Source organism: Vollenhovia emeryi, unplaced genomic scaffold (genome assembly GCF_000949405.1).
Source record: "Vollenhovia emeryi isolate VEMERY1.0 unplaced genomic scaffold, V.emery_V1.0 DF939242.1, whole genome shotgun sequence".
NCBI classification, from domain to species: Eukaryota; Metazoa; Arthropoda; class Insecta; order Hymenoptera; family Formicidae; genus Vollenhovia; species Vollenhovia emeryi.
This window is the reverse complement of record NW_011967124.1, coordinates 413600-439900: the sequence shown is the minus strand read 5'-3', so window position 1 is coordinate 439900 and position 26301 is coordinate 413600. Positions and strand designations below refer to the sequence as shown.

The 26301-nt window shown below is 36.0% G+C and overlaps 4 protein-coding genes and 2 non-coding genes across 13 annotated transcripts in view; 3 read left to right on the top strand and 3 right to left on the bottom strand.

The window, feature by feature from the left end:
- Nucleotides 1-343: 343 nt before the first annotated feature.
- LOC105560094 lies at nucleotides 344-6463 on the bottom strand. Of its 5 annotated transcripts, none has more exons than XM_012008885.1 (14): nucleotides 6326-6463; nucleotides 6055-6241; nucleotides 4785-5044; nucleotides 4515-4727; nucleotides 4140-4289; nucleotides 3570-3737; nucleotides 3249-3454; nucleotides 2951-3177; nucleotides 2497-2639; nucleotides 2220-2420; nucleotides 1365-1490; nucleotides 1119-1267; nucleotides 631-823; nucleotides 344-525 (listed from the first exon to the last, which is right to left on the bottom strand). In XM_012008885.1, the coding sequence occupies exons 1-14, from the start codon at nucleotides 6357-6359 to the stop codon at nucleotides 386-388; spliced, it is 2397 nt and encodes a 798-aa protein (XP_011864275.1). In that variant the 5' UTR covers nucleotides 6360-6463; the 3' UTR covers nucleotides 344-385. The 5 variants fall into 5 exon arrangements, with proteins under 5 accessions (XP_011864275.1, XP_011864277.1, XP_011864276.1 ...); XM_012008887.1 differs by having other exon boundaries at nucleotides 3273-3454; XM_012008886.1 differs by having other exon boundaries at nucleotides 4515-4706.
- Nucleotides 6464-6789: 326 nt separating this feature from the next.
- Nucleotides 6790-13302, top strand: LOC105560092. Its single transcript, XM_012008883.1, has 16 exons — nucleotides 6790-7004; nucleotides 7118-7164; nucleotides 7568-7766; nucleotides 7863-8025; nucleotides 8675-8853; nucleotides 9423-9581; nucleotides 9685-9848; nucleotides 10058-10392; nucleotides 10708-10819; nucleotides 11360-11489; nucleotides 11571-11710; nucleotides 11800-12009; nucleotides 12156-12302; nucleotides 12376-12536; nucleotides 12619-12838; nucleotides 12942-13302. Exons 2-16 carry the CDS (start codon nucleotides 7125-7127, stop codon nucleotides 13076-13078), a joined length of 2496 nt encoding a protein of 831 aa, XP_011864273.1. The 5' UTR covers nucleotides 6790-7004; nucleotides 7118-7124; the 3' UTR covers nucleotides 13079-13302.
- Nucleotides 13025-16236, bottom strand: LOC105560093 (Williams-Beuren syndrome chromosomal region 16 protein homolog). The gene is made up of 8 exons (XM_012008884.1): nucleotides 15902-16236; nucleotides 15584-15832; nucleotides 15239-15521; nucleotides 14997-15169; nucleotides 14664-14822; nucleotides 14441-14568; nucleotides 13583-13714; nucleotides 13025-13395 (listed from the first exon to the last, which is right to left on the bottom strand). The coding sequence occupies exons 1-8, from the start codon at nucleotides 16002-16004 to the stop codon at nucleotides 13318-13320; spliced, it is 1305 nt and encodes a 434-aa protein (XP_011864274.1). The 5' UTR covers nucleotides 16005-16236; the 3' UTR covers nucleotides 13025-13317.
- A 322-nt stretch (nucleotides 16237-16558) lies between these two features.
- Nucleotides 16559-16630, bottom strand: Trnad-guc. The gene has a single exon. It is a non-coding gene; the product is annotated as a tRNA-Asp (tRNA).
- A 678-nt stretch (nucleotides 16631-17308) lies between these two features.
- Nucleotides 17309-17381, top strand: Trnav-uac. Its single transcript has one exon. It is a non-coding gene; the product is annotated as a tRNA-Val (tRNA).
- Nucleotides 17382-20276: 2895 nt separating this feature from the next.
- Nucleotides 20277-26301, top strand: part of LOC105560091 — a 193491-nt gene continuing 187466 nt past the window's right edge. For all 4 annotated transcript variants that reach the window (XM_012008879.1, XM_012008882.1, XM_012008881.1 and 1 more), the window contains exons 1-2: nucleotides 20277-20509; nucleotides 22409-22748. In XM_012008879.1, coding sequence (XP_011864269.1) covers nucleotides 22708-22748 — 41 coding nt within the window. In that variant the 5' untranslated portion in view covers nucleotides 20277-20509; nucleotides 22409-22707. The remainder of the gene's footprint in view (nucleotides 20510-22408; nucleotides 22749-26301) is intronic.

Sequence of the window (26301 nt, the reverse complement as noted above, 5' to 3'; positions counted from 1 at the left end):
ATATTTTTGTATGTAATAAAGAAAAGGAAGATTGTTGTATGAATATCGAGAGTTGCAAAGCAATTTCACTATTATTACCATTACATTATTTCTCTGCTATTAATGGCGCATTAGAATCTCTTGTTAAATTCATGTCGACTGTTTGCATCAGCATTTTGTATCTGCGCTGTAAATTAATATTAAAAAGTATCGAATCCTTAACCTCTAGCTGCCGTTCTTGGCATGAAAAACAAACAGGAGAAGCGATGGAAAATTTCAACGCGCTGGATGCATATACAACTTTTTGTGTTGCGTCGCGGTCGGTCTGTGAGACCGCGCGCGCCTATTCTAGGATTAAAATAAATTTTGATATCTTAAGACGCTTTAATTTGATTAAGCAAGATCGTTATATATTAAATATAACTAATTGTAAATATAAGTAAAAAGTTACAAATACATTTAGAGATATCTTTTTTTCCGCAGAGTTGTATGTATTTTGCATCCTTATGATATATCTCACTTGATCCGGTGATCTACATTCCATTTCTGAAACACAAAACAAAATGAGACATAAAAAATAAAAATAGAAACTTGCGTAAAGCGAAAAAAATTTGTAATCTAGATTTTGTTATCCGAGTAGAGAGACTTTACCTGCGCATTTGTTAAAGGAAGTGGCGTTTTGTATACGAAGATATATGTGAGGACAACGTGTATCAATGCATTGGTAGTTGTTGAGTAAGCTAATTCCCTTATGCGCATCAAACTGTCGACATGCCATAGCTTCTTCCCCATCGAATTGATTCCAAAAACAAGCTTTTATCGTTCCGTAGCCAAAATTATGGACCTGATAGAAATGTCAATGAATCACGAATCTCGTTCATCAAAGCATATAATTCTGATAAATAACATGAAATTATAGAAAGCAAGTACTTGGATAAATGTTTTGTACATATTGTCGGCCACGAGTTTGAAACCATTCATTGAAAACTATTACCATTTTTAAGCAATGTTTCATTGGAATGGTCTCAAATTTTTGACCCGCAATGCCGAAAATTTCGCACTTCATTTCTTCATTTCGCATTCTTATTTCTTTTTTGTACGAAACAACAAAAATTATATAATTCTTAAAAAATACTGACTGTAATTGTTATCTTCATATCAGCTGTATATTGTGAATGTAACATATATGTAACTGATTTAGAAGGACTTATATAATTTTCTATTTCATCCTTGAATTCTGGTTCTGTATCAAGTTTCGACATAGTTACTGGCTTCAGAGTTCGCGGTACTAAAATATAATATGTATGAGTATTTAATTAAAAAACGTTATAAATTATAAGCACATAAATGATTAATACTTGTTTTGTAATCATTACAATACTTACACGGTGACAGATATTGTGCAATGGCATCAATATCGGGGCCAAGTATTAAATGATCTTGCTCTGATAATAGAAACGGTTGAAAAAGATGTGAATTGTATTCCGATACGTAATATAAAAAATATAGCTCTGTAATATTGTAACAATGTTAACTAGAATATATATTTGATTATCTTATTCTCACACATTTTTCAAATATTATATAAATATTATTTGTTCTCGTTTTATTCTCTCTCAGCTCTCTTTTTCAAAATACAAGGACACATTGTGTCCTACAAAATGCAGAATACCAGTTACTTAAAATCTTTACACGTTATATTCTTTAATCTTCATTCTTAGACAAATAAAGTTAAATCAGGACCAATAAGATAGAAAACGAATGGGATACGAGAACACCAATCAAGTTTTAGGTCCGAGCAAGAGGTAGCCCGATAATTTAAACCTAATATATATGTGAATTCATATACTATTTTTTCAACCTGTCCTGCGCGCGTTACTTTCAGACATATAACACAGTCATGTATATTCTAAATCGATAAACGATTTCTAATTTTCAAATGCTATACCTGTCATTAAATACAGTCTCCCTCTCTATATAGTGTAAAGAAATCTTATTACGAAAAATACTACTTTACAAGATTCGAACCTGGGACCCCCTTCATTTTTAGAGTTCGTGTACTACTCATAAAAGTATTCATTCTAACATTTAAAACTAGTATGGAATATTTTTTTTATAAATATTACTGTAATTCTAGAAAATGGAAAATGAAACTTGATTATTGGATTTGACTTGGTTTTTAAATACATATCAAACCTGATTTTATCTCTAGTGAAAGGAGATATAGAAATGCGAATTACCGGGATGAAGATGCTTCATCTCTTTTAATAGTTTTAAAATTGTCTGCTGGTCTGATTCAGAGAACTGAGCCAATGGAGCTAATATCACGATCACTTGACCGAGGCTTCCTATTGTATGATGTTGCCATTTTGTCTCCCAGGTTTCATTTAAATAATTGGATATTGCATTCAACGTTGTAATGAAATCTAAATGCGTGGGCCCTATTTAAATATGTATAATATCAGTCTTACCAGACAATGGACAAGAAATGTAAAGCAATATAGAGAGAGAACTTGCATGAAATATTCCTCAAGTTAGATATAGCGTAATAAGCAAGACTAGGACTGCTTGTTACATTGAGCAACCATTGTCCCGATGCACCGTGTAAAATTCCCATTTTTGAGCCGTACATTGATACATCTAAGTCATCTATTAAGGCTCTGATAAAATGGAGGTAAAAAAGTTATCAATTAAATTGATTAATAATCATTACACAAGACCAGCAAAAAATTTTTGAAAAATTAACTGGTTCCAATAGCTTGTTTTACCCTGTGACGTCTGATTGTTTTAGATAGTGAAGAATCTGTGAATTTCACTATTTTGATTAATTATTTAAAAAGTTGAACGTGACGGAATAAAACAGGCTACAAATCTGAATTCAGAGATGCAAAATCTATAAGAAATACCTATTCTGGTTCCAATTAATTCACAAAAAAATTTGTTTGTGGTCCTTAAACAAGTCACGACTTACGCAACAAAATCCATTGTATATTCCTCAGTCCAACTACCGTCGAATGAGATCAACGCTTCTACTTGTGGATAACGTTTTTCGTTTCGACAGAGTAATTCTGTTAAAAGGTGATCGTTTGCATAAACTAAGAATTTAGCAATTGCATGATCGACCAGTCGTTTAAGAGCCCCTGGAGATTTGAATACGATATCGTTAAGGTAGGCCAAAAGATGAGATGCGGCGCACGTCTGTTACAAACGATTAAAAATAATAGAGTTTTATTTGTTTGGCGTATGTTGCATTTTAGCATCTATATTACATTGAAATGTATGAAAAAAAAAACCTGCTCATGCAAAAGCGTTCTTGATACAACATACGAGAAAGCCTTCTTCCGGTCACAGACTTTCATGTTTTCATTAAATAAAGTTATACCTTCATCGGAGTAATACATATCAAGAATTTGACTCAAACGAAGACTGTAAAAGTCGTTTACCCAGGTGTGTACTTTATTCGCTATGATGAGACCTATGAATCCAAGGGAAAAGGACCTTAAATTGCGCTTACAAATGTACAATATAAGACCGTATTTTTTTCTATAAAAATTAAGGGAATTGATGTATTTGTTTGCAAGGATGATTACCATCGATATCACCGACTATCTCAGCACGAGTGGCATCAAAGTAACCATTTTGATTTTTTAAATAATAAACACCAGGACGTATAGTGTTATTCCAAAATCCGGTGGCTCCAAGTTCCATATCGGAGTATAATATAGGTCCTTGGTATACTGTCATCTCTGCTAGATCACCTGAAAGATTTTATTAAAAAAATTTTTAACAATGCAACTTTAATTGACTTTGCACTCTCCAACCAAAGGGTGCAATCATTTTTTTACTAATATGTAAGTTTATTTATTTATTTAATATTTATCTTCATTTATTCTTGATATTTATTAATACGTAATAACGTATAGTGTAATTACTCTCTTGCTTGTATGTACACAGCTTACTAACAACGAAGAATATCCTTATATTTTAATGAAAAAATTGTTCAAATTTTATCACCCCCGTCACACGTCGTTTTTTTAAATAAAAACATTGGCCAGTGTAGGTTGTTTTAAAAACTATATATTATTAAAATTTTTAATTTCAGTTACGGTCAAAGATCTAAGATGACAAGTGACATTTGCCATTTAGGTAAAATTATTCACCTGCAATCGTTGTTAGCCATACGTTGTCTAATTTTAGTGGCTCAAGCGAGTAAAGATGTGGCATTGATCTATCATGAATTATTTCATTTCTTGGTACAATAAAGTCAACGTCTTCAATGTAAGTCACGCTAGCTATAGTGGTAGGTTTTTCTAAAATGAAAAAAAGAATATATTTAAAATGTATGTACACAATAAGTAAAAAGTTTGTTATAGCAAAATACGAGTTTAATAGGGACACATATGTATATGTTGCAATATCAAAACAAATCTGTTATTATACTATGTATAGCTTGCTTAAGGAGATAATCTTTCAAATCTCTAATAATAATAAATAATAAATAATTTAATTTTTAATAATAATTACAAATGCAATACCGAAATTGTTAATGCTTTCATCTAATCCAGATTTCTTTATTGCGTTAATGATTTCATCTAATCCAACATTCTGATGCTCAAGAGAAGCAGCGATGGCTCCTATAATAGCACCTGGAGCAATAGTTCCATACGACGTAAGAATCACTCCGTATTCCCTCGGACAATTCCACAGATTGGCATATAAAATTCTACCTATATCACAATATCCAAAGCCTTTAAAGAGTATATAATCCTTTATAAAGTATTTGCAAATAAATAAAAACGCGTTACCTGTTAATTTCTGTCCGATGTCTTCACATAATGTATTCATGCCACGTGAATCTTCTTTCATTATTGTATTTGAGATAGCTTGATGTAAAGTGCACCGTTCTATCGCCGTGAGCGCGTCGAACGGAAAGAATTCCGATTTTCCTGGAACTAATTCCTTTATCAATTTATATTTGATATTTTGTCTTCCAGACTGCCCAAAAGGAAGTATTCCATCCCTTTCTTGTACATCTTTATAATGTTTGATGCCATCAAGCTTAAATCTAACACGTATGAAAAAAGGAATATATGTGTGTGTCATGTGTGTCTGCATAATACAATACACAAAGGAACAAGGTCGCACAACAAAGTTGAATTTATAATATAAATTTACTTCATTAAATTTCAAATTAATAATACACATATACAAATTACATTTTATTTTCCTCCTCTATACATGTATTCCCCCTTCATACAGTTCAAATGTAGTAATGTAATAATTTATCAATACGAATTTAGCGCATGTAGGTACAATGCAAAATTTTTAATTTAATAAATTTATCGTTGGTAAAAATTTTTCTCAGGATCTCGATACAAAAATTTTCATGCATAAGCATTTATAAATATGTAGAATTATCTCTCTCCTTCTCCCTCCTCAAAAGTATCTTCTCTACAAAAGTAATGATATCATCAAATGGCGAAGAAGGCCTGATGTCAGGTTGAAACGTTTACATCTGATATACATAAAAAATTTTGAATATATATAAACAAAGCACGAACATCCGGCTCTATTCGCCTCTTTTTATTTATATTGATTTTTATCTCATGAGCCTAATTTATATTTTGTTTTAAATGAATAAAGATTGCGCAACTTTCAGAAATATGTATAACATATGGAATATCCTGAGAATATACCAAGTTAAATTAATTAATAAACATTACGAAACTTTCAAGAATATATCTTTTGGTGATTAGACAATTATGTATTTAAACAATTTAAACGGAAAGAAGTGTATAAAAAGTGCTTCACCAAATTACACGTATACATATATGGATAAAAGTAGCATAACTTAGATTTGCAGTATAATGATCAGGAGACTGCCTAATAATTTTGTCTATGGCTGTATTTCAGAATATACTTGAGAATATTGTTGTAATATTACATATATCAACATTTTATTATAAACGTCCTGTTATGAAATATTCATGTACGTAAACACTTGCATGAATATTTTAGGAAATATTTAACTAATTGGGACATTGCGAATTTCGATTTGCGTCGGAAATTTCATACCTGTGTATTAAGGAAGATGACATTGTTCTGATATCCATCGTAGTGTAGGAATACGTCTCTGCTTTGCGAATAATGTCCAAGAGCACGCGCATGTTCATGGGAAGATGAAAATGGTGCATGTTATTATTCACGTAACATTCCTTAAGTTCGTCCGGGATGCGGAGTTGAGATACCGTCCAACTTATTCCTGGGAGGAATATATATATATTTATTTTTTTGTGTGTTCTATGCGTTATAAATAATACACATCACAGCCCCATTAATTTCTTACCGTGGAATATAAGTAAAATAACGAAAAAATTCATCCTCTCAGTGACAAGATATCGCTGTTCACGACGCTCAGTATAACGTTCATGCTTCACCTGATTCGTACACTTTTCAATGACTCACGCATACATACATCCATTGTGCCAAGATATAGTAAGATTACGTTCTACTTTAGTGCTGATAAGATAGCCGTGACTGCGCAATCTACGTTTACGTGTTTTCATATATATTATATTACGAGTTGATGAAATGCATTTCCGTGAGAAAAGCGTTAGTCCGACTAAAATCTTTTTCCGTTGAATTGCGTTAAAATTCTATTAACGTGTTCTTATCTCTTGTTTAAACACAAAATTTTAATCCGATTCCATTGTCTGATGGCAATTAACATGCGTGCGCTTGAATGTTTGTAAAGTAATTTTACGTGGGATTTTGTGACAACTAATTTTGTGCAATTGTAATATTAATCTCATAATATATATATTTATGAACCATCAGTTTTCGATCTGTTCTCTAATAAGGGACGTGCCTACGATCAAGTGGGGGTAGATTACTCATAACGTATCGTATCTTATCTCTCGATGGTAGGTGTTACTATGTCTCTAAAAAGGTGTGGTGTAGTACCTCGTTAGGTGAAACCAAAGGGATAACGTGTCTTATAAAAGCAGCTAGCCTAACAGAATCAGGTAAGTTTCGCGAATTATTAAAGGCACTTACATTGCTTTCTCTGATATTAATTTAAATAAAAATATTCCATTTGGAGGGAATGAAACAACTCTAGACTTTCCGCTTTTTACAGTTGCAAGATGATTAGAGTATATTCCTGGATTATTCTATTTACCCTTGGTAAGCAATTTATTATTCCAATTTACAATATGTAATTAAATATGTTACCATATGCCTGGTGAAACTTTGTTCGAAATTCAATGAAAATTTCTCAGATTTTTTACGACAATACAAGTGAAACAGTTTTCCAAAATATTGAGAAAATCTGTCTTTCTACAATTTCCACAATTTCCAAATCCTTTTTAGAAATCTTCATCAATTGATAATATAAAATGAGATATCATGAATTTTTCCTAACACGGGCAAAAATTGTATTTGTTAAAAATAGTTGAAAATTAATGCAAATTAAAAGCAAAAAATTTGCTTGATAATTTACAAAAAATATAAATTATGATATATAAGTAGGTATACTTAAAATACATGTAAGAGTAATATAACACTTAATCTTTACGTACAATTTCAGGCGTTTTTGCGCAAGAAACTATATATCGAAGTGTGTCATCATCTCTGAAAGAATGTTATGAAAGTAAATATCTTCTAGAAAAAGATAATAGATTGCCTCATACTTTGAATACATTAATCACGATTCTCCAAAAGATCGAGAAAACAGAAACACAATTAAATATGGAGTTAGGAGCCTTAACTATTGGAATTATGCACAGGTAAAAGAAATAATTCTCATGAAAGCGTATATTTACGTATGAAAGTTTCTACAACTAAGTTGGTGAAATGTATTGGCATTTTATTAAAAACCGTAGATTTCGTCAAGATGGAATAGTAAAAAATCCTCACGTTATTGAGCAATCTGGTGTATTGCCATATAGAGCAGCTGGCCAAGCTCAGAAATATGTGGTAATAGCTCGCTTCATACCAGAGGAGAGAGGCCACCTTCCTTACAATATACTCACCGATATCGAAAGGGTAAGTTTGACCACGCAGCCCTTTTAATGTATAGAAATAAAGAGTAGCTTTCTAATTTTCTCATTGTTTCTTTTTTTCAATAAAATTTGTGAAAATTTTGTAAAAAATAATATATAAAATCATTCTTACATACATACGTGGTCAGAGATTATACTAAAAATATATGGACATGTTATATGTATATTTTTACAGGAAAACTAGTTTACCACACTGTGAGAGACTCATTTTGTTGACTGAACGTGTAATTTGGTTGTATAAAACAAAAAATATCCTGCTGGAAAGAAGTTAAACAACAACTAAATATTTCGTTTCCACGAGTTGTTTATTTGAACAAAATTTTATGGTTGAGATAAGAAATTTGCCCAACTCATCACATGCTAAATAATTGTGTTTGTTGCGTAAACTAAATTGTTTGGTTGAATATTAGAAAAGGATTTTGCGCACGTTTATTCAACCAAATTTCTATGTTGATATAACTAAATTTTCCAACTAAAGTTTGTTGTTGTATCAACTGAAACATTCGTTTGCTCGTATCGAAACAAGAAATTCAGTTGAGTCAACGAAATTTTGTTTCATTCAACAAAATGAGTCTTTCAATGCAGATATCATGGACGTACTACGTCCTTTTATCAAGCGAATATTTTTGCAGTGCACCCTTCATTTTATGCTGTCTAGCAGTATTGAAATCTATGAAAGAGGGGATGAAAACATAGTATGCAAATATGCTGACAACGCCTACAGAAACACGAGAAGTGTAATGTCTAGCATTTATTCCAACACAAATTTGGATGTAGACGATGATGTCGAAACCTTAACTCCTGAACAGATGTAAGTAACACAATGTAACATGATGCGTATTGCGAAGAGAATATTATAGCTTGCATAAAAAAAATAAAAACTATCTTTTTCAAAATTCTTGTCAAGTTGGAATATAACAATATTGTGGTATATCATTGTTATGAAAATTGATAATTAATTACATGTCTATTTTTCAATCGCATCAATCAGACATTAGGAAAAGTTGAAGAACGCACTGTAAAAATTACATCATTAGTTTATTTCAGCTAGTTGACCTTTTTACTTCATATCTAGAAAATTACTGTATTAATAATAACAGTTTTTACAAAGATGGTAAATATACAACTCGTGTACCAAAGCAGCTGCATTGTAAGCTGTAAAATTTCTTCTCCCCTTCAAAATGAAAGATATGGTTGTTTCAAATTGTACGTTTGAGCAATTACAATAATCTCCTTCGCTAAAATATCTTTAAATAGAAGTGTTGCAATTACCGTAATACCAGTTTCGGCATAATAAATTACAACCTTCCTTGATATATTTTCGAAACATACAATAAATAGATTTGTACTTATTTCTGAAAATTGTGGTTGCAAACATAGCGATGTTATTACAAATAACAAAAACGGAATTAACGAAAACGTATTTCATCCAAACGCCTTGTATCCGGAATTACCGCCGAATCATCCGAAAATCGCCCGACTCCGCCACGAGTCGTCGATAAGCAAATGTCCTGTGGAGAATGGTGTTATAAAAACCAAGTATGTAGATTGTACATGTAATTTCCGTACATACGCGCACACGGTTTTACACTGTACAACTTCCGACCCATTAACAGCGTCCTAATGAATTGTAACGTTATAGCTGGGGTCCTGTTTCCGCCGGCCCACTAATTGCTGGTATAGCTGCTGGACTGCAGTCTCAAACTGTAAAGCTCTCCGATGTATTTCCCGATGAAGAGAACGAGGAGAGAAAAGGAAATTTATCAAAATTATTCTTGGATAATAAATGGATGGCAACCGTAGCTGGTAACAAAGCGTTAATTTTTCTCCTCGCGCTGACATTTTCCGTATCGTTTTACAATATATTGAGAGAAATCGCATCAGAGGAAATGAATGTTAAATTGTCAATCGCAAGCAGATTCATTCGAAAATTATTTCATCAACTTTCGATCGTTGAGTATAATACTGCATCCATTGCAGCAGTGAGATTATACAATAAATTTACATGCCCGCAGGTGATTTAGCTGAAGTTACCTTAATGCAAGGCCCTACAAATGAGATTGGCGTAGGTGTAAACGGCATGTGGAATTCATCGTCTTTGCCCCGTTGGTACTTTCTGAAATCCAATGAGAAATTAGAATTTACCACGGCGGAGATCAGGGGTGACATCGATGGACTAATTCTCGCTAGCGAAATTGAGGCTTTATATTCTAAGGTGCCCTCTTTGAGACTGTCGCAGATTTTGGATCAGTATTATAGCCCCCGTGGATTGTTTAATCCTTCGATTAGAGCGTGCAATCGGAAAAAACTCTTCCAAACGATTATACCGAAAACGATCATGACTGAACAGGTAATATTGTACAATCGAATGAAATCGTCGTACAGATACACATAAAACTTAAAAGCTTTTAACAATTACAAATCAAATTTTATATAATATATAAATGATTGACATAGATTGATTCTTAGAGGATGAGCAGATTTTTTCATGACTTTTATTTGTAATTTTCATATTTCCATGTTAAAGTGTTATGCTACGAAAAATAAGCGACTCCCGTAAAACCTAAAAATGTGCTTCTCGTATTCTATATAAAGATTAAAGAATTTGTATTTTATTAATATAAACTAATAATCGAGCATTAATAGATGTTTAAATGATTTATAGGCGTACAGTGCCTCATTAATCTTGGAAGAATATTTGCATAGAGCTACAATAAACGACAAAAGAATGCAGGAATTTGCGACGGAAGCGACAGAACAGCTATCTCGTTACGTTGGTAATGTATTGGTATATTTAGTATAATTAATAAATTATTGAGACGGGAAACTTGTAGTCAACCCAACTGGCTAGTTATTTAATTACTTATTAACCTACATTATTTCATAACTGCGTTGTTGTTGTTGATTTGCAGTATCACTCGAAAAGGACCCAAAAGAATAGGGTCGTTGTGTAATAAACTAATTAAATAACTAGCTCATTATTGGTAACAATAAGCAAACTCTCCTTTCGTTAATAAATTATACAAATAAAATTCATAAGGCTCTGATGTAAAATCACAGATACGAAGTAATAGAGGATATAAGATGCGTGTTAGTGTCTATTTTAATTTTTTAAATTTATTGCGAAAAGTTTACTTCAAAGACAATGAGTTATATTTTTTAATTGATTTCAACACCTTATATGGTTCGCGTGTGCCTTTTGATATTCGTTTACACATTTGCGAGCGTTCGTTCTTTTATTATTTTGCTATTTAGTACTTTGCGAAATAAAATATTTAGATAAAAAAAAAGTACACTGTAAAGCGTATAATTTGTAGATTCAATGAAGGATTTAACGTGTCAAGAGACAGAAACGGGATATTTCAACGATGTTATTCAAGTCGCTGTTAGTCTAACAATTATTCTCGATACAACATGGCCCTTTAGCGAAATACAACCAATCATTGCGTAAGTATATAATTCACAGCATACACATATCTGTATTATTGTTGCGCAAAATATATGTATATTTTACTTTTTTCTTGACAGAGACATATTGGATAATATAAAGATAAATCAATACAACAGTCAATTTAAAATTATTAATGGCCGTGATGGCAGTATTGTGCTTAATACTACTGATAGTATTTTAGACTTTGGTTATTATAATAAAACGCATTATACCGACGGTACGTTTGCACATTACTTATTAATATAACGTCAGACAATTATGTATTCTGTTAAGAGTAATTCAAATTTAAAATGATTTTTTTTTCAGCTACTAGTGGCGGTCTTGCCAAGTTTGATCTTCCTAAATCATTGGAAAAATTACGCATTCTGCAAACAGAGAAGTTGAACGTCGAGCGTGAAGGTCGTGGACAAGCAAAATCTGATGTAGTCTTAATTATGCCATATACATCAGCTCTTTCAAATTCCGATAAGGATTATTGTATAGAACAGATCAAGCAGATGCGAGAGAAAGTACCGGGTAAATCATTTCCTAGAAACAATGAGAAACTCAATCATTATAGCGATTTTTTAGTCCATTGATATTTCACAACTTTCCGCAATGTTGTAAATTTAATTTCGGATCATGTCAATGTGAATAAGGTTTGATTATCGATATTATTGCAGATGCTACATTACTTATATTGACTTATGGATCAAAAGACAGATGGACCGATCTCGTTCTAGATCCTTCACGTGATTTGTTCTCTACAACCGCTGGTGATATAGGAAGTTCAATAACGATTGCTAATTTAATTTCAAGGATAAAACAAGGTAGATAAAATGGACAGATGAAATGGATCAATGTTTCACAATTCAATATAATTCTTCGTGTTTTGATTTGCAGTTCCACAGCGGTTAATCAATACGCAATGTGGAGCCGATTACACTTCCACTGGACCTTCAAATGCGTTTACCGATTACATTGAACCGGCTACGATTGTTACTTACAGGATGCATCCCAATTATTTCTTTTCCAGTGACAGCAGCCATTTTTCTAAGATAAAGGTAAAATTTTTCTTACGCACTGTGAGAAATAAAAATTAAACATTTTCTCTTTCAATGTGCATTCTACATAAATACTTTTTAGATCAAAGGATCCGGTTGGGGTAATCTGAAAGTATGTACATCACGACAAGTCATAAATATTAATGCGACAAGTAATTTACCTGCCGATACATGCCGATCAATAAATAACGATGAATATGCCGTTGATGTTTCCTGTGGCGATGCTGGTTTTATACATCTTTGTAATCCGTTATATTTAACAATAATTGCCAATGCTTCAGTTACAAATTATAATTGTGTTGGTGAGTAGAAAAGAAAATTACTTAAATTAAAAATTTTAATGTTTGTAGCAATTCTTGACATTGATATGCACATCTTTATGTTAAATGATTTATATTTCTATAGATCCAAAGGTGTGCAGATTTGCTCACATGATTGAATACACTGTCTCCTACGAAAATCTGGTATGTGAAAACAGTGCAAGCATAAACATACTGAATATGTTGGTTTTAATCCCAAGTATGATATACATATTTTTGTAATAAACAATATCAAGAATATTACATAAGCCAATTTTTTTAACAAACAAGATAAATGTGTTTCAATATTTGTCAAATTAGAATTAGAATTGTAAATATCTTAATACTGCCCTTTTGTGATAGGCATGCAAAATATTTTCAAGTCACTGCATTTGTATAATGACATTGAACTTGTTAAAATAACGAAGTATTAGGAAGTTTACTTACAAATAAATTGATAATAAATATGTAGTGTTGTTCTTTTAAATGAAAGGTTTACAAAGTGTCACTGTATGATCCACTCCACAGGCAATCTTTCTCACTTGAGCTCCTACTGCAACCTGTTGCAAAAAGACAAACTGTTACAGGTGGAAAGCTTTCATTACACACACGCACATTCGCAATTATATCTATATAAATTGAACATGAATAAAAGAGTAAGCAAGAGTGAAATATATGTGTATATGCGTTCAAATTGTTTACTCTTGTACTCGGGTTCAATTCGTAAAAATATGACAGTGAATTTACCCTTAAAGGAAAAAATTGATCCTTTGTATGTCCTAGTCCTAAAGATCCAAATTTATTGCAACCCCACATGTATAAATCTCCCGAATTAGTTAGCGCCGCTAGCTGACCAATCCCACAATATATATTTGTTACCTAACAAAGTATAAAAATTGATGTAGTTTTTATTACAAATAATATACGCACGAAAGATTTTGCGAATCAGAGACTGAAATTTTCTTTAACAGGACTTATTTATTGAAAGAGATTCCTTAATTTTCCAAGTATTTTCATTGAAACTTCCAAGCCAAATTATTATCATTTTTTATGCAATTTTAAAATAACTTTAATTACTGTATAGGTTATTCCTATCTCGTTCACAATGTGTATCCTTTTCGCGCAATCGTAAAGAGAAAATTTAAAATTATAAAAATTGTCAAATAAAATAAAAAGGATTTTTATAAAACATATATTTTATACCATTTAACTCTATTGATTGGCTGTTGGCAGGAAAGATTAGTTTTCGGATATTTTTAAATGGTAATTGGAGTGTTTTTTAACACAAATATCTTTTTATTTCAAAAAAATGTAACGAAAGAATTCTCAGCGTATCATTTCTCACCTCTAACGTTACAATTTCCAACAAGAGAATGGTACCAAGAGTCTTAAAATTTTGGTTTTATTTCCAAGAAATACAGTAAAAGATGGAATGATGCTTGGAACATTCGGCTAATTTTCGATTGCCCACGAAATATAATAAAGGCGATTTTAACAAAAATTCCCTGGCAATTCACGTATTTTCCAGACAAGAAAGAGAGAATTCTAGCTTTTCCAGGTTTTTCTCTATGATAGTAGACACTCTGTTTAAATTAGTTTTATTACCTTGATATCACGATTATATATGTTATTGCCAAACAATGTAGGAGGAATCATGGTTGGTTTTAATACTTTCTGTACTTGAGGTCCAAGACCGAGTATTCCATATCCCCATACGTAGACATTACCATCATCTATAACGAATAATAACATTTAATACTTGAACAGTTTATATAAGTAATAATCATTGAAACGATTGGTAAATTAACATTGTTTGAAATCTACTTACTGTTCAAAACCATGCAAAAACTTCCACCTGCCGCAATGTCTGTAATGTGTCCTAATTCCTGCGTATCCAATTCTGTGGCAACGTTTATTTGGTAAGTATCTCCTCTGGCTGGTAATTGACCATACTCTGAATTACCCCAACCGTACACTTTCCCTTTATCTGCAATAGAAATCTTTTTATTCACTTACGTATATAGAGTTATCGATAATCTCAAGTTAAACTTTATATCACATTCTTGTATCACATAGATGGGAAATAGTTAAGAGAAGATATATATCTTTGTTTGTTTTCTTAATAATAGAAATACTTGGTCTAGGTATTCCTGTTACATACCACTAAGAGCTAATACACAATCAGCGGCACAGGCAACCTTGATTATACGCTGTCCTGCCAGGTCACCCTTGACCAAACTTGGTCGATATTCATTTTGATAGTGTGAAAGACCAGTCTGTCCATCAGCACTCCAACCAAACGTGTACACTTGACCTGTCTCTGTCAACAGTATGCTGTTATATAATGTTAGTGAGAAAATACAAGTGAAAAATGAAAGAAATTCTACAATTAATATTTTATACCTATGATCTTGGCCGGCTGTCACAGCAATAATTTTGCTCTTTTTAACATCAGGTATACAATGCACAACCATACTTTTCTCATAATTTTCACTCAGTATAATTGGCCTGCCACATTGGCCATATGCATTATTACCCAATGTAAATAGACCTTCTGTCGTTAATATTAATAAGTGTGCCCTTCCAGCAGCCATACCTATAACTTTGCTCGAGGTATTATGCAACGGCAACGTTATTGGCCTTGGAAGAAATATCATATTATGTATTTTCTCATCAAGGTTGTAACCTATTGCACAGAAAAACAAAATTTCTATTAGTGTCCCTGATTAAGTCAATAAATATAATTACCAAGTTGTGAATCTGTATTTATGCCAGTGCCATAAACAATATTCTTATCTGAAGAATGCACAGCATAAGCCGTAAAGCCATATCCACAAGCAATATCTACGACTTTATGCCGCTCAGCAAACGACAATCTTTTCGGCTTCGAGAGGTATGAGACCTTCAATGCTTTTGAGTCACCAAGAGCACCATGCTCGGCGAGGCCCCACACGTACACTCTGCGGTCATCTGCCTGACTTAGCGGATACTGGAAAACTATAAGAAACGTCGCTTTAAGTAATTTATTAATCCGATATATATATATATAAAATCATGTTTTCTAACTTGGCAAGGTTTCAAACTTTGAAGGTACGGATCTCCGACTGTCTTGATGCAAGTTTTTAACACTCCTTGCGAGTCGTACGAGGCGTCTTCCCGTGCTCAACATTCTTCTTAGGTTTTTCAAGCATAAAGACGTATATAGGTTATTTGATAACCGAAATTATTCTGTACAGTTTTTCCGATATTTTTGTACTATTTAAACAAATCTACATCGGATTATCTCGCAATGTATCACTCGTAAATTGCATTCATATTCCGAGTCGCGCATAAAACTTGGACAGCATAGAAAGTCGTTCCGATTTAACCACGATCTCTATACATAACTGGATACGGTGTGGAACGCCGGAAGTTACGTTAGAGTGTGGACTGTCTCTACACTTCCGGGCGGAAAATTCCAATTACTAAGTATAACATAATTAGAAATAGCTGAATATAAATCATGAAAAATGTATAATATATAGGTAGCTGAAAAAATAAAAAGCTTCTTGAAATATTTAAAACAATATAAATCTCCAACTCATCGAGCTAATCTTATAGAATTGACATTTTAAAGAAACACTTGTACACATAATAACAATATACATGCATACACTTCTTTCTTATTTGCTTCATTATTTTGTGTATGAAACGTTGCATAACTATAATACAAGAAAAAAAAATCTCCCCGGCGGGGAATCGAACCCCGGTCTCCCGCGTGACAGGCGGGGATACTAACCACTATACTACCGAGGACTCACGTCTGGATACGATTCACTTTTCATGCATTATAAGCGGATATCACACTTTAAGGCACACCTGGTTGTTGAATTGTATAATAATAAATATACATTTAATCGTATTAAATATATCTGACATATTTTTATATGTTAGATTCATACCGGTAAAATCAAGATTCTTATTTGCAATGGTAATATTTATTTGATTTGTTTAAAAAATAATAATCGTTTAAGAGATAATCATAAAATTTGAATAAAATTACAAGGGCATAGAAAAATCCTATAATTTAAATCCCGTAAATATAAAAAAAGAAAGATATACTTTGTTCGATAGTTAATATTAAAATTATCACCTCTTATTCCCCTTATTACATTTTCAATACTGTAAATAAATTAAATCACCGATGTCCAAACCAAATATAAAATTATGTATAATAATTTAAGAAATACGAGTAGATCGCTGTTGCCATCTGTACGACACGAGACAAAGCCACGTGATTTATCGATCGAGTACAAATAACGCGTTAATTAATGCTTTGAAATGATTTTGTCGTTTATAACCCGCAAGTAATGATATTTTATTTAAATATTTAAATAAATTTGTATTAGTTAGCGAGAATATGTAAGACTAAAAATTGTATATAAAAAGTGTATTCCTAGTCATGAATGCAACGATCAATGCGAAAGTCATCGAGGTTCCGTGGTGTAGCGGTTATCACGTCTGCTTTACACGCAGAAGGTCGCCAGTTCGATCCCGGCCGGAACCACTTACATTTTTATTCTTTATTCTAATATTTTTATGTTGAAAACTTTACGAAATGTATAGTATATATGAGAATTGGAGAAATTAAAAGACTTGGGATTCACTTGATTGTCCATTTTTTAATATAAAAGCACTTTATAGTGTTCGCTCTGCACAGATATGCTCCTAATAAAGTTTAAATAGTATTTTATATAGCTGAGGAGTTTTTGTTATTAAGTTATAACAGTTATCGATGTAAGACTTTCCAATCGATGTAAGACTTTCAGCACAGCTATTATATACATTAAGATATTTTTTCATGTGAAGAAGACGTAATCTGACGTTGACACTCTGTGAAAATACACATTATGACAGCTACTCGCATAGATATGTAACTTCATTTTCTTTAACCTTTTGTTTAGTCTCTAACTTTCTTTAAGTATATTTTTGTACAACTGTATAAACATTTTAAGAAATTATTACAAAATTCAATCTTGTTGCTTAAACAAGTTGGTTGTGAAACAATTTGACAGCTCGAAATATTTATACAGGCGAATCTGAAAATCTTTCAACGTTTTCTTGAAACATATATCTTACGTTGTCGTCGCGAGCATAAAATGCTGAAAGAGGTTAGGGATTGAAACTGGACTTACTTTGGTTGCACCGGCGAAGAAACAGTTGGCTGGGCACAGGTGGAAGACCAGATGGTACGGGCATCTATGCTTCTTGCTCTCTCCTTCTTTCCTTTCCTGGGACTACAACACCTATAAAGAGGAACGTGACAAGATGAATGACAACTGAATATCAATTTCGGTTTCCTTTCCCTACATCATGCTGTGCAATCATGACCGATCGATTTAAAAATGAGTCATGTACACGTCAAGGTCATCCGTTCAATTTATTATACAGGGTGTCTGATGCAAAAGTAGCCACCTTGAAAATAGATTGGGTTAAAATAAGGAGAAATATCATGTACCGCGGTACAAAGTAACAATAGTTATCGAGGAATTAATTTACACGTTTGAGCGAATGAGGATGCAGGAGACGGTAGGCCGGACTCGGAAGGCATTTAAGAAAATCGATCGATGAGCGGGAGGTGGAGCGAGATACAATGTTTATGTTTCGGGTCGCCCGTTGCTCGCGCTCGCTGCCGCGCTCCCCGCCGGGCCTAGGTTTTTTTCCACCACGGTGTATCTCTTCTACTAACTTTCTCGATAGCAAAAGCTGCCGAGATATTCTCTCGAGAGATCACCCTCAAGTGTACGAACGTTTAAATGATCAAAGTGGACTTAAATAGCACAACTAACGTAGTAATGAGAGTTGAAAATGTTAGTTAAAATCTGAATAAAACGATAAATAATGAAAATGTTCAATCTTTTGAAAAGTGGATAAATTTTTCGAAATAGAGAAAAGACGAATTTCTAACATATAATAACACTCGGGATTTACGATACTGACAATTTGACGGCGAGTCCACAGGTGGGCTATTGAAAAGGCGACGGTGTTGAGAAGTAGATGATCGTTTCATGAATAAGACGCAAGTTGCGGCGTACCTCCCGCGTAGAACCATCAGTTTCAATGATGGCTTCACAAGCGATCCACTTGGATTTCTTCCACCCTTCCTGCCCTGCAGGGACTACCTGTGAAGGACTGCATGAAATCTTGATAAACCAGTCTTGCTGCAATCGTTAACGTCGTTCACCTGCGCCTGCTTTCGGTCCATCATTCACGCAGGTTGAACTTGACCCCGAATGTTTCAATCCTTTCCAACGTAATCTCTTCCTTTTTCAAAACTGTACGTAACGCGCGATTGTGATATTTACGTTGACAAAAGTTGATCGATTCTGTATTAATTACGCTACTCGGACAATAAAATTCTTATTTAACTGCAGGCGTGAATCGTTGTTGTCTAATTGGGAGCACCACGAGAGATAATAAAAATTCTCTCTTCCTTTTGTTGCCAAGGTTTTCGGAAGAACGCCCGTTTTAACTCTTCCGCTTGGATGGTGTCGCACGCGTGTCCGCACGCGGGGAGTCTCCGGGAACGGGGGAGAAATCGATGCGTCCGCGTCCAGCTCTGTGCTCCAACTCGGCCCTAAAATGAGAACGTGAGTAAATCGCCGATCGGCGCGGGCGGTTGCGCGTACACACGCGAGCGAGCCGCCGGCTTCAATGCTCAACTAACATAATATAATTCATTAGCAATTGACAACCAAGGAGACGCGTTTATTGCGCACTTAAATATCTCTCGCACAAAGAGCCAGATACTTTTTAGTGCGATGCAAATCTTATCTTATCGCCCGGTACTCTCGCTGATGTTATATCGTATCGTAGCGACGAGGAGGCTACTAAATTGTAGTTGCTGCAAATACCACTGAGGGCATTATCAAGACAAAATAGTTGTCGATGACGCGATCGCTCCTGAAACCAAGTATTCCCCTCAGGTTAGCCGATATCGGGGCTGAAAAGGACAAGATATTGTCGCGCCTAAGACCGCGTGAGTAATAAAGCCGCGTTTCATCAACAGCGCGCGAAATGTGAAAAAATCTCTTTATTCATCAAGTCTCATTTTGACTACATGGCATCTTTTCGGGCGGATTCGCTTTCTACGCCTCGAGACACGTGAGAAATGACTTTTTAAAAGTTGGGCAAGGCGGCAAGAGGAAAGGAGAGAAATTGCGTCCTTCTCTCGTGAAATATTCGGCGAGCGAGACAAGGGTGAAATAGCGAGCCGGATGAAAACATTGAAAACATGAAGAAAAGCGGCCGCTCGATTCCGGGAATTATAGCGGAGCGCGTATTTCTCGGAATTGGCTCGGTCGCAGTGCTTCCTCGTCGCACCTGTGAGCCAACGCGAGGTGGTGGGGGTGACGCCGGCGCGCGCGCCCGATTCCTGTTCGTGACGTGTAGGCTCAGTCCGAGTTCGACGCGCGGTCGCTTCGTGCCGTCGCTCCGTCGTTTGGCGTGCGCGCGCGCGCGCGCGAGTAACTCCGCCAGTGCGTGTCTGTATATCCGTGACCGCAAGTTGATCCTTGGCGTCGGAATCGCGGTCACCGGGTCGAACATGGTCGAGATGCGTAGCAAGGATCGTCGATTGCGCCGCGCGTCTCCGTCTCGTGAGCTGCCCTTGGAGCCGGAACCGGCGAAAATGAGGTGAGTAAACCGATCGATGCGTTTGGAAAAAAGGGGGAGGCATCTCGCGCGATGCTCTAGTTTTCAACTCTCTCTCTCGCGCGCGTGCCATTATTGATCGCCCCGTGATCCTGGGGAGTGCGTCCGGAGCCGGCGAGCTCGATCGCCGGTCGGATACTCGGGGAAAAGTCCCTTTCGGAATGTATTAGTCCACGCGAAGTCCGTTCGGTGGCCATGTTGAATCGATTTAGTTAAAATTCCTACCCTCGCCAACTATTTTTGCATTTTGTAAATTGTACGCCAAACGCGAGGGTCCCCGGTGAATTTAATTAACGGTAATGTTCCGGCGGAGAATTTCTCTCTTTGGAAAAAAAAGGATGTCGCAACGTCATTAAACCCGCTCTGACTCGATCGGCGTGCAATAACTAGAAGGTAAATACCTCGATAATGGAGCGCCACGAAAATGCATCTCTCGCGGACTGGATATTTTTCCAATAATATTACAATTCCTTTCCCCGATTGAATAGAAATATTTACGCGAAATGCTGCATTTTCCTAAATACGATTTAAATTACGCAACAATTTTCCCGAGATGCCCTTTTAATATCCGTCCACCGGCGGAATTGTTATTTGTCAACGTGATTTGAAACGCACGGCAAATAAAATATCCATTTGTACCCCCCGCCCCGCGCGCCAACCGCGGTTAAGCCGCTCGAAATAGCCTTTGAGCGCGCGGGTTATGCAATTTCGCGGCAATTGGATGCTCGGCCGCACTGATCGCGATTGCTCGCGAACCTGTAATCTCAGAAAGCGAATCAAGGTCGCTCTAATACCGGCTTAAGCGTCATTCCCCATTCGAAGGATCGGAAATCGACGCGCAACCCGCGGCACGCACAATCGCGCTCGTTAACTCTTCATCTCGCGTTGCGGAAATTTCACCAACACGGAACAAATTCATGTATCAACAGTGCAAGTGAAATTAAATGGTTGAAACAAGTTGAATGAACGGAAAACGTCTGGATATTTAGTTGAATCCATGGCAAATGCAATTGAGCCAATTATTTAATTCAAGCAACTTAATTATTTTTTAAATTCAACTGCATTTGTTCCGCGTATACTTATTTGTGCAAGCGTCTGTTTCTCAAATATTGTCTTTCGAGCAATGTAGTATGCTAATCAAGACGGTTAATTCCTTTTGTTGGCAGCACGATATTCGACAAAATGTTGCTCTCCCTCTCTACAATAAATATGCTTGTAATAACATGTTGGAAATGTTTTCTGTGGGTGTAAGGTAAATAAATGAAAAAAGGGAAAGAGGCGGCGCAGTTTTTGTGGGGGGAGCTGAATTTCCCTCGCTGGCCGTCTCCTTGGAGCTCTGTCGATTATAATTAGAGGGTCGTGATTTATAATTCGATGTTTAATCAATTCCCGGCGGGGTCAATTAGGCAGCGACGTAAAAACGATTCTCCCGATATTCGGGATAAAAGCCACACGTCGGTATTTAAACGTGGGATTCGGAGCGTTCGAGTTATCGATCAAATTTTCCTTGGCGACGCCGGCCCCTCTCTCTCTCTCTCTCGAAGGGCGATAAATTATTCCGCGAGCCCGGAAGCGGGATAAATATTTGTCGAGCGACGTGCTTTATTATTTATGAGATCCTTTGTGAATGGCAAATAGAATCTTGGCGAGCGTGTTGCGTTACATAGGGCTCGCGTCGTAAAATCGCGACGCTGCGGGAAATCGTCCTTCTCACGTAACGTTTCATGTAAATTGTATACTTAACGGCTGCTCGCGTGGAACGATTGTTATTCGTTATCCAAGTTATCCAAGTTGCCGTCGACGAAACAACGTGTCGTCAAGCTCCAGAATTTATCCTTGGCGGATTTGTATGAAAAGTGTGCACGTTTTTTCTGATTGAAGGTGTTCCGGCAAGTAAGGGTGTGCAGTAACGAGGATGACAAGAAGCTGCTCGAAAAACGGGAGAGCGATTCCGCGAAAGGGTTGAATCCGGCGATCGTCGGGGAAATTGATCGGTCATCGCGAGGGACTAAAGATAAGAGCAACTCTCGTTCGGTGGAGACGATGGTGCGACTCGTGCGCGGCCGATAGAAAGATCCCCCAAGTTGTTTCGGTGGTTGTGTGGTGGTCCGTTGTAGTGCTAGTGCTGGTGCGAGTCGGAGACCCGTTGACGCTCAGGCCTCGTCCTCGTCGGTTTACTCATGCTGGGCGTGCTCAAGCGGCGCTGGAAGCCATCGAAAAGGTAGGTGAACGTAATCTCGGCAGCTGTTACCAAGGGTATATTTTTTAAATTTTATTAATCGTATATTAGTGTAGACAATTGAGAAAGATAGAAAGTATAAAAGAACGCGACACAATAGAATAGATTTGAAGAGAAAGAGAGAATTTCTCTTGGATATAAAGAATTACCGATATTTAAATTCTTAAAAAAATTTTTTTTAATAACACAAAGAAAAGAACTGAAAATTACTAGTTAAAGCAAAACTTTTTGAATGAAAATTGAGCTCCCTCGACATGAGCTGCTTAAAATTGTTATGCCTTTTCCGGCCATTTCCGGCGGGAGTTAATGAAAACGAGTAATCTGCATTAAAAGATGATGGTCGGAAAATTGCATTGGCCCCACCAGTTACGCGCAGCTTCCACTTGTGATTTATTTATTTCCCGGAGACAAGGGCTAACCCTGGGCCAATTCTGAAATTGCTCTCGGTTAACTTCGGGTTAACTCTCTGGGTCATCGCTCGAGTCTCGAATCCTTTGTGCGCCGCGATATAACGAGTGACACTCAACCGCGATCGTATTTCACGACGTTTTAAAGGGCGGTGGGTTCGAAACTATGTTTAACAAATGCTCCTCTCGCGCCGATTCGAAATGCAAGTGAATAGTCCTTGAATCATATTACACTGGAGTAAATGATACATGTCGCAGTTTGTTGAATCGTCACGTAATGTTTCGTAATATTACGCGCGACTAAAATACATGGCAAGATATCTTTTGACATTTTAAACGAGATAATTTATTAGTTTATCATTCTTAGTGTCGAAACAATTGGAGAAACACGTAGCCGTGACGCGCGGATAATTGCCCGTCGACATCGCCACGACAGGCGAATCAAACGACTGTCACACGCCATATCGACGGCGCGTCAACATTGTAATTGACGTTGCATTTCCGCGAAATGCATTCCGGGAGCTAAATCTCCCCTCCGAGAGATTAATGCGTCAATAGCGTCTTAAAAAAGGTGAGCTCGTGCAATCATCCTTAATTGACGCGCGATAAATTATGCTAACGGTTCGTGTCACCGCGTACGCGCGATTATTGACAGTCGGATAAATAATTTGGCGAAACTACGCGTTGCGTAGCCCCGTCGCGACACCTGCCGCGGCCCGAGTCTTTTAATTAATTCCCCGTTTCGAGTCTCCGTCGCGCAGTCGAGGGCGTCGCGTGATAATGCGGCAGCAAAAACCGTGACATTTCGGGATCGATCGCTCTCTATCGCGCGTTGTCGATACTTACGTGGACTAAAGGCAATTACCGCTAATTGATAAGCGTCGCTGCGGGACCTGCTCGATGGGATACCTTCTCCTTGTTCGAAACGTTATCTGAAATAATCCACTTTTATTAGAAATTCATTCTTGGCGGAGGAGTAGAGAAATATTGCGCCGGAGAATGCGATAGAGATCGAAGGAAATATACATTCGGAAAAAGAAGAATCGAGTTTTTCGCACTTTTATCACTATACGGGCATTGATACTTACTTTCCGCGTAAATACCGCCAACATACATTATCTTCGCCGAGATAGAGTGGAAAACAGCAGGTAGCGCGAAATTTATGGCACCGACCGGGATTAGTTACACCAAGTGCGCTTTTCGAGGCAACTTTTCTGAAGCTCGACGGCTATTAATTTGCGCGCGGTTGCGAGTCCACGTCGGCACGCAGGAATTTACGCGCACGACATTGGCAAGTGCTACGAGAGAGCGCGAGAGGAAGCGGCGAGCTAATTTTACAAGTATCACCGCGACCGATCTTTTCTTCGCGGGAGCATAACCGCTTAACTGCTCCGCTAGAATTGTCATCTTGTCCTTTCGTATCTCGCATAAAGAGGATTAAAGTTTATCGCGAGATCGCCATTGAAACGTATTAGTAATCGATGCGATTCATCTGAGATGTTCCAAGGGAAATAGCCGCTAATTAACGTTTGCACGTTGCGCTTAATGTTGGAATCCGAAGGAGAACTGTAAGAGAAATCCAATATGTTCTCTTATCGAGTATTAATATTCATTTTTATGGAAATGTTGTTCATTGTTCAACACTTTTTTTATCAACTTGGGGTAATATTTTTCTCAACGGAATGTCAATTGTAAGACATTGATATAATTAGAAACGATAAAAAAATGCTTGAGCTTTTCTTTGATTTAATTAAAAGTCATTTGTGTCATGTAATGTAGTTTTGATCTCTTTTTATTTAACTTTGTTTTTTAAATATTGTTTCTAAGAGAAAAATGCTCCAACTTGAAAAATGAGAAATTTTGTTTGAAATGTAGACGTTTCGCTTGAGCATACTTAAAATAGCATTGATTAGTGGAGAGTTAAATATATTTTCAACAAACAGGCTTTCTACTGTCAAATCGTGGGGAAATGCGCGGAAAATGGGAGCCGAAGCATAGAAAGTCCCGAGTGCTAATGAAATTACGTACGTTTGTCGGGTGCTCGAGGGGGCCATTAGCACTTAAGATTTTACCGGAGTAGTCACACACGAGGAATAAATCGAGACTGGTTTAAACGCGGGACCGAATAAGCAGTAAACCAAGTGGAAAATGGCGCGTTTTCGAATCGTTTAACCCTGCTTCACGGTTTTGTGTCGATGTATATTTGATGTACAGTGCTTTAGGCGATTCGTATCGATACTTGTACAAAGATTCGCTAAGATTCGAGCCGAGATATATAATAGATTGTCAAGTCAATAAAGCCACGACTGTAAATCTATTAGCATTAAATTGAAAACTTATTTTTCGAAATTCTCTTGGAGCCGAAAGGATTGACAAGTTTTATCCTTGTTTCGTTTCCGCTTTGAAACCGCGTTCTCCATGTTCGTTTGACACATGTTTGTACAACGAGTCGACGTTCGTTCTGACCATCGCTCGTGAAAATCTCACATGTTTCGAGTCATGTTTTTGTTTCCGAACCACGCATCCAGGTTTATCAGGCATTTGTGCGTGTGTTGACTGAAAATTTTCGGCATCCTGAAGAAATAATTGGCGGACCTGGATATATTTTTAACGTTCGGTTTTTCTCAATGTATCAGTCGAAAACATAAGTTAAAAAAAACGGGTAAATTATTATAGTTTGTAATCAAGAATAGTTTGATATTGAAGAAAATTTATGCAATAGAAATCAGAATTGCGGCAATTTTTTATATATTTCCTCGAACGTACAGTTGAGTACATTCGCTTAAAGATTATATCTCTTAATTATCCTCGGAAATTGGTTTTAAAGATGGCGCATTAGCATTTTTGAGGGGCAATGACAGGACCAGGTGCGGATGAATAGGGTCAATGCACTTTCTCAAACAGGTGGAGTGGCATTTTTTTTACATCCTCCCTTTGAAATTATTTGATACAATACTTACGTTTCGGAACGTTGTAACGCAATTACATTTTTTTTCTAGTTACGTGATGAAACTATAGAGAAATACAAAGTTTTATCAACAACTGATCATACGTAATTAAGTTTATGCTCATTATTAATAAAATGAAAGATTAGTACATTGGAGAATAAGTTTAAGTCCGTACAATAA

Excerpts from the sequence above, each read along its gene's own strand:
- LOC105560094 (XM_012008885.1), bottom strand. The coding sequence starts at position 6,359 with ATGAATTTTTTCGTTATTTTACTTATATTCCACG. Across the intron at positions 5,045-6,054 it reads TCATCTTCCTTAATACACAG|ATTTAAGCTTGATGGCATCA; the intron begins GTATGAAATTTC and ends CATACGTGTTAG. Across the intron at positions 3,738-4,139 it reads ATGGCTAACAACGATTGCAG|GTGATCTAGCAGAGATGACA; the intron begins GTGAATAATTTT and ends AAAATCTTTCAG.
- LOC105560092 (XM_012008883.1), top strand. The coding sequence starts at position 7,125 with ATGATTAGAGTATATTCCTGGATTATTCTATTTACCCTTG. Across the intron at positions 10,393-10,707 it reads AAACGATCATGACTGAACAG|GCGTACAGTGCCTCATTAAT; the intron begins GTAATATTGTAC and ends AATGATTTATAG. Across the intron at positions 12,010-12,155 it reads GATGCGAGAGAAAGTACCGG|ATGCTACATTACTTATATTG; the intron begins GTAAATCATTTC and ends ATATTATTGCAG.
- LOC105560093 (XM_012008884.1), bottom strand. The coding sequence starts at position 16,004 with ATGTTGAGCACGGGAAGACGCCTCGTACGACTCGCAAGGAGTGTTAAA. Across the intron at positions 14,569-14,663 it reads TTTTTGCATGGTTTTGAACA|ATGATGGTAATGTCTACGTA; the intron begins GTAAGTAGATTT and ends TATTCGTTATAG. Across the intron at positions 13,396-13,582 it reads ATCAATTTTTTCCTTTAAGG|GTTGCAGTAGGAGCTCAAGT; the intron begins GTAAATTCACTG and ends TTTTTGCAACAG.